This window comes from Pimephales promelas, chromosome 18 (assembly GCF_988280905.1).
Source record: "Pimephales promelas chromosome 18, fPimPro1.hap1.1, whole genome shotgun sequence".
NCBI classification, from domain to species: Eukaryota; Metazoa; Chordata; class Actinopteri; order Cypriniformes; family Leuciscidae; genus Pimephales; species Pimephales promelas.
This window is the reverse complement of record NC_142786.1, coordinates 33,444,310-33,457,153: the sequence shown is the minus strand read 5'-3', so window position 1 is coordinate 33,457,153 and position 12,844 is coordinate 33,444,310. Positions and strand designations below refer to the sequence as shown.

General features: G+C 38.4%; 1 protein-coding gene across 13 annotated transcripts in view; it reads right to left on the bottom strand.

Moving 5' to 3' along the window:
* Positions 1 to 12,844, bottom strand: part of ptprua (protein tyrosine phosphatase receptor type Ua) — a 162,757-nt gene that overhangs the window by 39,729 nt on the left and 110,184 nt on the right. For all 13 annotated transcript variants that reach the window (XM_039652466.2, XM_039652465.2, XM_089122629.1 and 10 more), the window contains 4 exons: positions 10,616 to 10,725; positions 7,915 to 8,116; positions 6,719 to 6,821; positions 5,160 to 5,448 (listed from right to left, as the gene is read on the bottom strand). In XM_039652466.2, the coding sequence (XP_039508400.2) occupies positions 5,160 to 5,448; positions 6,719 to 6,821; positions 7,915 to 8,116; positions 10,616 to 10,725 (704 nt within the window). The remainder of the gene's footprint in view (positions 1 to 5,159; positions 5,449 to 6,718; positions 6,822 to 7,914; positions 8,117 to 10,615; positions 10,726 to 12,844) is intronic.

Genomic DNA, 12,844 nt, shown 5'->3' with positions numbered 1-12,844 from the left:
TCACAGCCCTCGGTTGAGCACTGAAGGGCACTATTAAAATTAATCACTTTCAGATTTCTCCTTTACCAGTGGCATTTACAATATGGCCAATAGTCAGAATGAGAAAGTGTCTGTCTGTCTGTCACAGCCACAAATGTGACTAACTCGTGTGTGTCTCTGGGGTGATTTAACAGCCACTAAATTAATAATTCACTGAAGAAAATGTCAGAGGAGATTTCCAGTGCAGAAGTTGCTGGGCATCTCCCTAAGTGTTTTCAATGCTGGGTTTGAGTGAGCTATGTCAGGTTTTGGGTGGTTTTCATCTTTTCAATTCCACTTTAAAAAACCTTGGGTTATTTTTTCTGCCCAAATCCATGGTTTGGATCATTTTTGGGGGGTTATTTTTTCAGTATTTGGCTAGTATTTTGTTCTTGGGTTTCGGACAGTTTTTGAGATGCTTGTCCAACTGGCTAATATGTTTTAACCTTAAGTAGCCTTGCTGTTTTCTGTGTTGCGGTTTGTTTTTCCACAGCGGGAGAGTTCTTACAGATTTATGAATGAACTGCCTGTTTTTAATTATTCCTGGTTTACTGATGACTTTTGACTTCCAACATAACAATCCTCATGATCTCAACAATAAGTAAATCTAATTACTCTTCAACAATGATCCCACAGAAATATACAGAGCTCCCGCAAAAACAGAAGTTACAACACAACAATTGCAAAGATGTCTGCGTGCTTGTTTTTCCAGCGAATACGGTCTATCCACAAGTTTCCGAGGGGCGCTCCAGTAAAAAATAAAGTGGGTGAAACTTCCGGTGAGGCGGCGGAAGTAGCATTCCAATGGTATTTTGTGTGTTAGTTAGCGAAGAGGCTAGCTGTTTTTCGGAGAATTATTTTACTATTTAAAGACGCAAATCTTTATGAGAGATGTCGTTACGGAGCTCAGGGACAACATGTGCTGTTCGCGGTAGTATGTATAACCGGACTAAACTAATTCAGTGGCTTAAACGTGATTGTTTTGAACATTATAAGCTGAAAACGAGTGATCATGCCAGAGCCCGTCTCTGATCCTGCCAACGACTGTAACGTTAGTTTCCATCACCTCCCAAAAGACGACGAATCTTCCTGTGTACATTTTTTTTTAATTCTTTATATTTTATAAACTCTATCAGCATGTGATTGGCTGTTCGCTACTGATGTTACACCTAAACTCAGGATCAAAGCCTGTGTTGACAGAATACCAAATGTGCCAGTTAATGTATTCAAGCAGCACATTCATTTATAATTTTGAATAAACTCCAAAGCACAATGACTAAGTGTGTATTTTTTATTTTAATTGTTTGTCAGCTCGCACATCTGTCTGTCACCATGCCTTGATGAGTATTGATAATTAATAATGTTATTATAATACTCCCAATCAACGACTGCGGAGGGTAAAGGTAGTGTTATTTCACCCTTTTTAATTTCGTTGAGGTTGTGTTCCCACATCGTTAGCTGGTTTGGATCGCTATAACTTGAATGACTGTCAACTGTTGAATGAACGAGTGTTAAGCATGTCAAGTCGCGCTTTGTTTACTTCCAACCGGAAGTCGCGCCCACTTTTGACGCAAGGCCTCATGGGGCGTAGGAAACTTGTGGATAAGGTCTCACTCGAGTCTACAGCACAAATGGTGCGGGATGTAATGAGGTTTAAAACTCAGTAATAATTTCTGTTATATTCTAAAATGTATTTGTCTTTTTTCAAACCCAACCCATAGAGCTGGAGTACGCCACTTTAGTCAGAGTAATTACTGTAAACACCTAATTATCAGGAATAATTGACAAAATAATAACCGCGCATTTGGTGTCACTCATGTTAAAAAGATTTATTCAGGCTCTTTGAGATGGAAATGTGTGTGGGTCAGATAAACAAAAACCTAAATGAATTTGACTCGACTTGTGCTTGAATAAACTGACTTTCAATGGTGTGTGTCAGGCCGCGAGAGTGGTTGACGCTACTGTTTATGGTCAATCGTGTATTCATTACTTCCCATTAGAGGAGGGATTTTCAGCACAATCCTATTATTGGATACAACGGCTCCTTTGTTTTGTTGGTAATGATGAGACAGCTGGCCAACATGAGTGTGTTTGTGTTGTTCTCTAAATCTATAACCCTCCATTTTACAACAGAGACACTACAGAGTCTGTGACAAGGATGCAAAATACAGAAAGGCCTCATTAAAATGACAATTTGATGATCAAATGCTTGTGAAAACTTTCATGTACCGCAATCTGGATCACCTCAATACATCAGACTAATGGCAGTGATGCTGTGCTCAAATGATTCATGTCTTTTATTTCTGCATATGATTTTCTTGTCTGCTGTCTATTTCCCAAATCTCCACCCAATATCACAGTTAAATGCAAATAAAGAACAGGTTACGGTGTATTACGCAGGCTTGAAGAAGTGTTGAACAGTCCTACATCTGGAGGACCATCTTCCAGCAGAGATTAGCTCTAGCCCAAACTAAACACAGCTAAACCAGCTAATCCATTCAGTGTCACAGCACGAGTCTGTGTCTAAAACCTGCGTGACACACTCTGTGCTTCGAGAGTGAGATCAATTAAAAAGGGGAGAGCTGCTTATTCTCAAGTGGAAACAGCCATGTGTCTCAGTTGACCACGAGTGATTGGATCACTGATCTCACCGAGAGTCAAAATCCCAGACCGTCCAAGAGAGCTGAGATGCCTGAGACAGGTTCATGTGCTAATGTCTCCAATGAGAAATGATCTGATGAGAACTGAATGAAAGATCCATCAGTTTAGTCTCAAATAGCTGATTTGCTGAAGATGGGGGAATGTGTTGCCTTGCAAAGAGTTGAGGAGCTGAATAGACTTAAATAAGATCTGGTCTGAAAGCAGTGAAGATGAAAGAGAAGATGACACACTCCACTGTAAAAGCTCTTTTGACAGACCTCTACCTCTTTATCACTCACAGAACGAACTGGCCATTGTCAAATAGCTGTGACACATATATGATTCAGATCAAATGAACCTTGTCAAAGTGTCAACAACATAATTGTCAAAGACTCTCGCCTGCAATTGCATGTAATAGAACAGAAAGGTACATTGCCTGCAGTACTGAAGAAGCTGATAAATTGTTACCATTGATAGAAATGAATTGATAGGAAATTGGTATCTTGTTGCATCAATGCGAGCGAAGCCACTGGGGAATGTCAGAAAAAGTCATTTCTTGGCGGCTGGAGCTTCTACATCCATGAGAAGGACCGGAGAAGACGCTTCTGGGGTCGAGGACAGATCCGAGGTAGCCATCGTATTAAGTTAATTATGTACAGTGTACATGTGCAAGAAGTCTCAGAATGATCCAGGTGGTCCACAGTTTGGGAGACTCTCCCGTATATACGATTCCTACATTTCAACCCAGTCATGACGAGAAAGAAACTTTTCCTCTGTCATTATTGTAGCATTTTTGCAGCTGATATATCAAGGCATTATTTTAGTCTCAGGAGCTCCACTAAATACTGTGCTTCTTTTGTTGAAGTGCAACCAGTGTTGGGTAAGTTACTCTAAAAAAGTAATTGATTACTAGTTACTAATTACCTCTTCAACAGTGTAATTAGATTACTGTACTAATTACTCTCTCTAAAAAGTGTTTAATTACTTTTAATTACTAATTACTTTCAAAACCCCATATCAATCTCATCCAGCTGAATAATACAAGGATAGACATGAATCTGTTTTAATTCTTTCAAATAAATACTATAAAATTGCATGAATTATCCTTAAACTGACCAAGGTGGAGAAGGTTACATTATAAAAACATACTTTTTAGCATCAGACAATACATTTTGATGTTAAACCCACTATTGTTGTCTGATCTCATGACATTTCACACTTTTTTCATACATTTTTTACAATAATTCATATGAATTTGTGCGAGTGCGGTCGTACGATTTAGACACCTCATAAAATGCATACGAATCACTGTGAAATCGAATTGATCTATACACAGTATTTACCTCAATTACATCCGAAGTAACTGCAATTAAATTACACATAAATGAAGAGTAATCCCTTACTTTACATTTTCAAGGGAAAAGTAATTAAATCACAGTAACTAATTACTTAAGAATTAGTTACACCCAACACTGAGTGCAACACAGTGTTTTTCATGGTTTTCATTTTGTTTATATTATTGATATTTTTGGAGGTCTTCTACTGTTCTCCTTGGGTTCTTTCTCTCTTAGAAGAAAAGGTTCTATATAGAACCTTAAAAGGTTCTATCAGCGCTATGTATTTGGAACCCCTAAAAGGTTCTATATACACTCTTAAAAAAGGGTTCTATAAAGAACCATTTTGGAGTTCCATATATGAAGCGGGGGATGGAACCATTTCTGGTTCTAAATAGAACCATTTCTTCTAAGAGTGTAGAGTGATTTTCAGATATGCCCTCTCCAGGGTAGAGTACCAGCAGTCCAGACTTTTCTACATTTGTATTCAGGGTATCAGGGTATCTTATCCAAGTCTTTAGCGATGCTTTAATAGCCGTTGCCAGATTTGTGCATCTCCGTGATGTCCTGTGAAAGCTTTTGGGAGAGGCTTGGTTCAACAGTTTTGTTATTGTGTGCCTTTATAGGCACCTGGGCAATCAATACTTCCCGCTAATCTACATAATTGTTTTCAAATATATATATATATATATATATATATACAGTATATATATATATAATAGAGATGCTGCAACACTAAGGGATGCTGTGAGATGCTGCCCTGTCAATTACCACTCAATATATTCAGTAATATTCTGATAAATCTAGTTTAAAGACTCATTTTTATACTCTAGCATTTGAGTGATGCCATCTCTATTTGTATGTGTATGTAGAAATGTTTTCTTAATAGCCTATTATCAGTAGTATTTCTCTATTAACTTATTTGACCATCTGTAAAGCACTTTGGATCAACAAACGTTGTGTTTTTGCAGTGCTCTATAAATAAATTGCCTTGAATTTTACATTTTGACTACATATATGACCCACTTTCAATGAAGATGAATAAAATGAAATGGGTGAAATGCTCCTTTAAAAGTCACTGTCTTCTCTCTACATGACAGGATATTTGGAATAAAACAGTTTGTGTTTTAAAACATGAGCATTTATTGGGCAGATGGGATCACTCACCCCTCTGAAGTTACTGGAGGCCTGGAAGTAGATTATATAATTCTTGCTGGGGTCAAGAGGTGTGTTCCAGTAGCCATTGTAGGTGTGGTTGTCCCCCACGGTGAAGGGCGTGGCCTCGGGCAAACTGCTGGGTGGGAGCTCAGCGGTGTAGTAATGAGATGCACCGCTTGCCCCTCCCCCTGGAGTCTCCCCGTGGGAGGAAGGAGCAGGGAAACACTCCATGTGACCCAACTCCCTCCGCCTCACCTGTCTGGAGCTGTCCTCCTCCACCACAACCACATGATAGGTGCTGTACAGGAGGATATGACGGCCGTTAGACTCTCAGCTGTTCTGGAGTGTGCTAAACTGTATTTGCAGTCCTTGACACTGTAGAATCATGGCCTCATGTCCTTAATGAAACAATAAATCAAAAATAGCCTATACACTAGGGCTGGGTAATAAATATCGATTTCTCGATATTAATCGATTCTCATTTTTACGATCCGATATTGATTCTTAAATCTCAAGAATCGATTAGTCATCCTGTTTCATTTGAAGGAATGGATCATTGTATCGCGGCTGCGCGCATCCAAAAAAAAAAAATCGCAATATCTTTGTCCTTTGTTACTATTGATATGAAACAAAGTCTCAAATTTCAAATTACGTCCATTTTCTTTAGAAATTCAAAAACACAAATCGCTCTGGAGAAGCAGCAGCGCTGATCTCTCTTCCGGCTTAATAATACCAGTCACAGCGCCAAATAAACATGAATGAGCATCTGAAAGTGTGTTAAAGATAGAGTACAACTTATCCAAATCCGGATCATGACACATTGAGTCGCTCAATCAGCGTTTCAACCGTGGAAAGACGTCAGTTACACAGCTTGTAATCAATGTATCGTCATATTTACCTCAGAAAACCCACATCAACTCGTTAGTCAGCTAGAAAAATGTTTAATGCATATTTGAATAAATCTGGCAAGTTGACAGCCACCATTTACCAATATTGTTTATATTTTCTTATTATAAAAATAAATAACGGTGTAATTTAAGTGTTTGTATAGCTACAAAACAGTTCATTATTACCTTAATATTAGGCTAATGAAGCCTATAGGCTACAACTAGACTCCCATAGTTTACAGCATTTAAGAGATTTGATTCCCTTGGGAAAAATGGCCATTTATTGTAACTGATTTGATTTCCAAAATAATCAATATTGAATCGAATCGGAATCGAATCGCAAGCTTGTGAATCGAAATCGAATCGAATTGCGAAATTTGTGTCAATACCCAGCCCTACTATACACCACAGTATAAAAAGGCTCATACAAAAAGGCTCATAGTATATTTCCCACATGATTTTAAAGATTCAAAACCAAGCAAAAATATTTAAAACGCTATGTAGTTTCTGTGCAATTAGCTCATAATTCAACAACAAAACAAAACAACCTTGCTTTATTGGGACTAATATGCATTTAATGTTTGGACATCTGTATTATTGCCATCTAAGAGCCTTGTCAACTGCAGATATATATATTTTTAGCAAATATTGTGAAGAGAAAATCAAATTGTTATTTATTACCTAACAGGTGCTCCTCTCCCCAAGGCTGGACGCAGCAGGACTGTGATGGTGCTCTCAGATTCACTCAGTGGAGACAGGACGTCTTCATAATCGAATGCAGGCGCTGAGGGGGAAAGAAAGAGCAAACGGTATCTGATCTGCCTCAAATGTGAGTAAGAAATCTTTTTATGTGTGCCAACGTAAATGCCGCCTGAGTGGCTTGAGATCTGGAGCAGTGAACAAATCATTATTCTGTGCTGGTCCGCGAAACTCCTTCAACGATTTGACTATGATTCGGTTGCAGTGTTTCGGCTCACTGGAGGGGAAGATTATCAGTAAACAAAGACTTAAAATACACATTTATAATTACACAAAGATGAGTAAATAAAACAGAAGTTTCATATTTCATCTATTTGAAATAAAAAAAACACTCCTAGCAACTCGAACACACAGAAAAATCTTTCAAATTAGTCTTAGTTTTCACTGAGTTGCTCCACAGAGCACAGACACGAGGGCTGTGAAACATGATGGAGGCGGATGAGAGCGATCCGCAGTCCTTTATACGTCTCTGGAGGGGTGAGCGCAGAACAGACCTCCCGCTCCCATTCCCGCTTATTACAGTATTTGAAGTCAATTAGTGTGCTAGTACAGGGAAACGGGTCAAAGTCTCAGCCTTCAGCACACTAAAACAAGCAGAAGATCTAGAGTACAGAGACTGAGAGCCACCATCACAGCGCTAGTGTTAGATCCGTTTCAGATCCACATGTTTAATTGAACTAACCTCAAAAGAAACAGACAAATAAGAAAAGTTTTGCTCATGCCTACAGCTGGGTTATCGTGTGTGTGTGTGTGTGAGAGATCGAGGATATTTAAGGGAACATGTAAAAATGATTAACCATTTAACCTGTTTGACACAAATCAGGGAAGATATTCTGCCTTTTTAACTAAACGGATGGTTTGCTCGGGCTGTTGATCTGCTGAACATACGCATGCACGGGTAAACCTTCTTATACATATTTCTGCTGTTCAGAGAGTCCATCTTGCCAAAAGAATAGCTTTTGCCTAGCTTAGATTATATATAAATAAAGTCTAAACCAATTAAAAGGCGATAAAATTCCAGAGATAAAACTAAAGCCCGTCTGGCTTCTAGTGGGGAAATTATAATTAAGCATAATCATATTCCCATTAATCCCTTGTGGCAGTGCATATTTCCTCACCTGAGATGTTGGTGGTGATTTCGGTCAGGGCGGTCTGGCCAAAGCCCTTCGCGGTGCGGGCACGGACAGACACCAGGTACGTGGTGCCAGGGTGAAGCCCGGAGAACATGTGATACGTCTCGTTCTTCAGTTTGGAGACAGTGCGCCGTGGGCCGGGGACGTTGATGCTGGGATCGGACGATTCGATGCTCTGGTAGCTGATCTAAAGACCGATAGCAGACCGTGAGTTCAGTGGAAATGATGGAGGAGCAGCGTTGATGATGATGATGAACCCTGTGATGATGCAGTCTTACATACAGCAACTACTGGATACGTCACTTGATCCACAGCAAAACCAAATGCTTTTTAAAAGCACATTTTAAGCTACAAAGATTGTTTCATGCAAGAAACTTTTTGTCAATGTAACAAAATGAGTAGCATTGATGAAATGTTAAGGGTATGGAGGTATAAAACAATTAATGTCAAGCCTAAAACATCGATGTGCATTCAAACATGATATTTCTAGACTCATTTACTCCCCAGTGAGATCTTGATACTCCATTTTCGTTCATGCAAGAGGACTCACAATGTATAAAACATTTAATATATTTCAGATAAAATGCAACTCAGCAGACATATATGTTTTCATTCAATTGAGTCAAGAAGTTATTTCAGTAAATTCCTGGTCCTAATGACAATGATTCGACGAATAATCTGTTTCTAAACCTGTCTCTATTGTATGGTGACATACTGTAATAATGAGAGGATATTTTAACTTCAGTAGATCCACATCTAGATCTGTCATTAAAAGTAAAATATAAACAACTAGATCGATCCTCTCATTAAAAACAAACAAAAACAACAACAATTCAGTTCTAGTCCTGCAGAGCTACATTCTTGAATAGTCCATCATCCATATACAGATACACCGCTCTACAGTAATCTGAAAGTGATTGCAGTACCAGTTTTGGCCACAATCTTACATACGGCTCCTTTAAAAGAAAACTCGTCGCTAATACATTTTAGTGTGATTTAGGAGTACTCCTAGTGGGAAGATTAAATTATTTGTGAATACGGCCCCTGAACAGAATCTATATAGATATATAGATATCTATACAAACTTTACGGTGTAATAAAACCCCCATATTTCAGCACTAGTAGACTAAGTCACTCCTCAGATTTGAAATTACAGCGTTCATTACAAGCTGTTTGAAGAATCTGTTGAAACTGCTCCACTATATAATACTCGTATAATATTAATCTTAATGTTAGAGGAGCCACTAAAAAGAGTGAATAATTTATCTTGCTTAATTAGTAACATAAATATTGCAAAAGTAGGCTACTAGCACTCGAGAGCCTGAAAATGTTTGCCCTGTCTAGAAACAACTACCTTAACTGAATAATCCCTCTCAATATCAGCTTTATATAAATTACATGCTCCATTTTGAAACTACTTTTTATTAAAATGCTAATGCAACATATCAACCACTGAAAAATGGTTGGCAACAACTATTACCACAGTGAACATAGACCTCACGCGCCACTACCAAACGAGAGTAAGCGTAAGTGTACATGTGTATATGCTGACAGACAGCAGAGGAAACTGAAGTGGCTGAAGCGCTGAAATATTAGCAGACTAAAGCACTTAAACACTATTGCCCCGTCCGACAGCCTCTGCAAGGCAAAGAAGCAATTACTGTATGTTTGTTCCTCGACTAATTGAAGCCTGGAGAATGAACTGCTACATGATTAGCATAAGAACACCTCGACTCTGTGAAGGCTGAGATAGTTTACACACACACACACACACACACACACACACACACACACACACACACACACTAATGGTCTCTGACTGGGAAGGAGAGTGGGGGATAAAAACAAACCCCGCAAGAAACACAAGAGAAAATGGATTGCACTTGTAATTAACTAACCAACACAATCGCACGAAACGTTGTATGCATTTGCACATAACATGTATTGATTTATAAATAACTTGCGTCTCTATAGCCGTAAATATGTAAATGTTTACAATTTAGATGTTGCCGATGTCCACACTGCATGTTTCAAAAAGGACGAAAAGTTTGTTTTTGTCCCTGTAAATGTTACATAGGGGCGTATACTTCTGTATAAACAGTGAGACGAGAATGCTGAAACAGCTCGACAATCCTCCGAACAAAACTGAAACTTTAGGAAAAAGTTCAAAATTCTTGATTCGTGAGTGAACAAACCCTTTAAAGGACACACATTAGAAAATACCTAAAAACTGTATTCAATGAGTGCTTGTAAAATATGAAGAAAAAAAAACGTTATAACTGCACTTTTTCGATTTGAAGTACATTACAAGTACTTAATGTAGATTATAAAATATTTTACTACTTGTAATAAACTTTAAAGGGTTAGTTCACCCAAAAATCTAAATTACCCCATAATTTACTCACCCTCAATCCATCCTAGGTGTATATGACTTTCTTCTTTAAGCCAAACACAATCAGAGTTATTTCATTTAAAAAAACAAATCCTGGCTTTTCCAAGCTTTATGATGTATTTTTTTTTTTGTATATATATGCTTAAAGTTGATGATATAAATAAATATATCTAAGCTGCCTCTACATTGCATTCAAACATTTATGCATTTTTTATTGAACAAATGTCACCTCAGATAAAGGCTAAATATTAGTTTGACATGGTTTAGAATCCAAGTTTTTAAAGAACACATCACCTCATACTGTGTGATCAGACCATTGGGCTCCAAAGGCTCCTCCCACTTCAGAAAGATCATGTCGTCCAATGGGGTGAATGTTAAAGACTCGGGTGCAATTCCTCCTGGGACTGCAGGAAAGAAAGAAAACAATACGGGGGTACGGTCAGCTCCATCTTCCTAAACAGTTTGATGTTCGAGACACACACAGCAGTTTTGTTGACCTTTTCACCAACATGCGGTGTGGAAGAATATAGGGCAAAAGAGAGGGAGAGAGAGAGAGAGAGAAAACGAGAGAACGCTTGATGCTATGCTGTGGGATATAACTTTCATCCAGGCTAAAGTCATTCACCATCCTGACCACAGGCTGAAATCATTTCATTAGGGCTCTAACTTGTGTCATACTGAGTGTTATCAGCTATAGGAAGTCTGGCTTCCAATAGGCTATTTAGTTTTGTTAAGTCAGTGTTGAGGAAAGTTAAGAAAAAAATGATTTCCCAATGCAAACAGCTAGAGCAGAATTACTTCTCTTTAAAAATGAATAAATAGATGCATGGAGACAGCAATTATGGGCCCAACCTATAATTAAACCTATAGTTGTTTGTTCTGTGGTACATAGCCATTGCAATTTCTGCACAAAAACATAAATACCGGCAATTTGGAAAACAAATCCCCCCCAATGACATGGCATTCATGAAGTGGCATACACAGATATGATTGCAAGACAGATTGTCTATTGGTTTTTTAACATAATTATACCCTGCTAATGGAACCATAAGAATCATTAAGTAGAATTGTAAGAGTACGGTTTTGCCAGCTAGTCACAGATTGCATGACTTGATCAGTTTGTGCATGTTCTAGAAATGTATAGTGTTTCAGATCGTTCTACCTAATGGAGGAAATAAGCTCTAAATTTACACATGAACACGACAGGCGACGCTGAGACCACAGGAGAGCAGCCGTAAGACGAGTTAGAAATCTGTCACGTAACGTCGTAAATAGAAACTCTCACGACGAGGAACCGTTCAAGGAAACGGGGATTAATAACAAATACTCCAAAACAGGATTAACACATTGGTGAGAACCGACCATGAACTGAAGAGGAATAAACACACTGGGACAGCTTTAATCTGTAATGAAGGACACTATAATCTGATGCGTCCCGCCCAGGGGTTACAGCAGGATTCGGCAGGTGCGGGAACACTCAAATCTTGTGTATGAAAAATGACTCACCGTGGGACAACATATTGAGTATTGTGGTATAGCAATACTTTTTGGGTCACGATTGTAATGGTTTTATTTTGGCCCATCTACACTGATATAATGACAATACTATATTAAAATTGCTTAACACTGCAACAAAAACTGAGCCCTGGCACTGAAGTCATGCCAGCCCACATCACCAACCACAGTCACACACACAGACACGGACATGGGCATTAAAATCTGAGGTTCAGGGCTCCCCCGAGAAAATTTTGATTTCTCTGACCAAATTATGTGCAATTTAAGACTTTTGAAAGCAAAAAAATGGATAATAAATAGCTTTAAAACCATGTCAGTGGGCATTAGATTATTTTGTCAATAGCTGCTCTCTCCTCATCTACACTTTGTTTTTCTCAGTCTCCTTATCCGGCCCTATTTCTCCCCCTCCTAAACTCCTAAACCCCTGAACTTTGACTGATAGTCTTTCATTTTCGCCTGTGTCAGTGAAGTAAATAGGCTTAACTGATAATTATATGTTTTATGAATCATTATCTTGATTAGCTACCAGGTCAGTATTGCCACCTCTACAAGCTTTGGAATTTGAAAGTAATTTTAAATAATACAAATTATAGGCTACGTTTAACGCAGTTGGTGGAATTGGCAGACGTGGAAACGCGTCAGAGCACTCTCAGGTATAAATATGCAGCATTAATGCAGGTAAATGATTTTAAAAGAATATTTAATGTTGATATACAATGGTTATGTTAAAACTAAACCTGCTATTGATCTCTATGTAAGACCCTATAGAGCAGTGGCTATAGGGAAAACAAATGTCAGGTGAAATATTTCGAACCTAAAACTAACTTTAGCATGAGTGTATTTCAAGCATCTGTAATCGCTCATGTTCAGAAGGAAGGGAAGTTGGTCCATATTGGGAGAAGCAAGATTCGATGAGATTAAGGAATCTATTTATTTATTAATTTATGCGTTCCGGCCTGGTCCCGCCCCCATGCTATAAATACCACCTGCCCAAACCGACATTTGATA